Here is a 471-nt window from a genome sequence, read left to right as displayed (position 1 = left end):
GCCACCTCTCCACCCTCACCACCCACCAACGGCTTCACACGGGCGAACGGCCCTACGGCTGCGGTTCCTGCGGCAAGACCTTCACCAACCCTTCGGACCTCAACAAGCACCAGCGGTCGCACACGGGCGAGAGGCCCTACCCCTGCGCCGCCTGCGGGAAACGCTTCAGCCAACAGTCCAACCTCACCATGCACCAACGGTCCCACACCGAGGAGAGACCCTACCCCTGCGGCGCCTGCGGCAAGAGCTTCAAATATTTGGCGGACCTGACGGTGCACGAGAGGTCGCACACGGGCGAGAGACCTTTCCCCTGTCCCCACTGTGGGAAGAGCTTCAGCAACAAGTCCTCCCTCGCCCGACACACCCGCATCCACACCCGGGCGGCCGCCAGGGACAAGTGACGGGGTTTGGTGGTGGGGGAGGATGAGGAGGGAGGCGCCGATTCATCCTGCTGGAGGACGTGGCGATGGG

General features: G+C 65.6%; 1 protein-coding gene across 1 annotated transcript in view; it reads left to right on the top strand.

Annotated features, from left to right (window-relative positions):
- The window catches only part of LOC104462449 (zinc finger and SCAN domain-containing protein 32-like), a gene marked incomplete at its 5' end in the record, with an annotated part of 3,424 nt that extends 3,023 nt beyond the window's left edge, over window positions 1-401 (top strand). The window contains one exon of the mRNA XM_010074380.1: window positions 25-401. Coding sequence (XP_010072682.1) covers window positions 25-401 — 377 coding nt within the window. The remainder of the gene's footprint in view (window positions 1-24) is intronic.
- Between the last annotated feature and the right edge of the window lie 70 nt (window positions 402-471).

Source organism: Pterocles gutturalis, unplaced genomic scaffold (genome assembly GCF_000699245.1).
Source record: "Pterocles gutturalis isolate BGI_N339 unplaced genomic scaffold, ASM69924v1 scaffold18507, whole genome shotgun sequence".
NCBI lineage: Eukaryota > Metazoa > Chordata > Aves > Pterocliformes > Pteroclidae > Pterocles > Pterocles gutturalis.
This window is presented reverse-complemented; position numbering and strand designations above follow the sequence as displayed.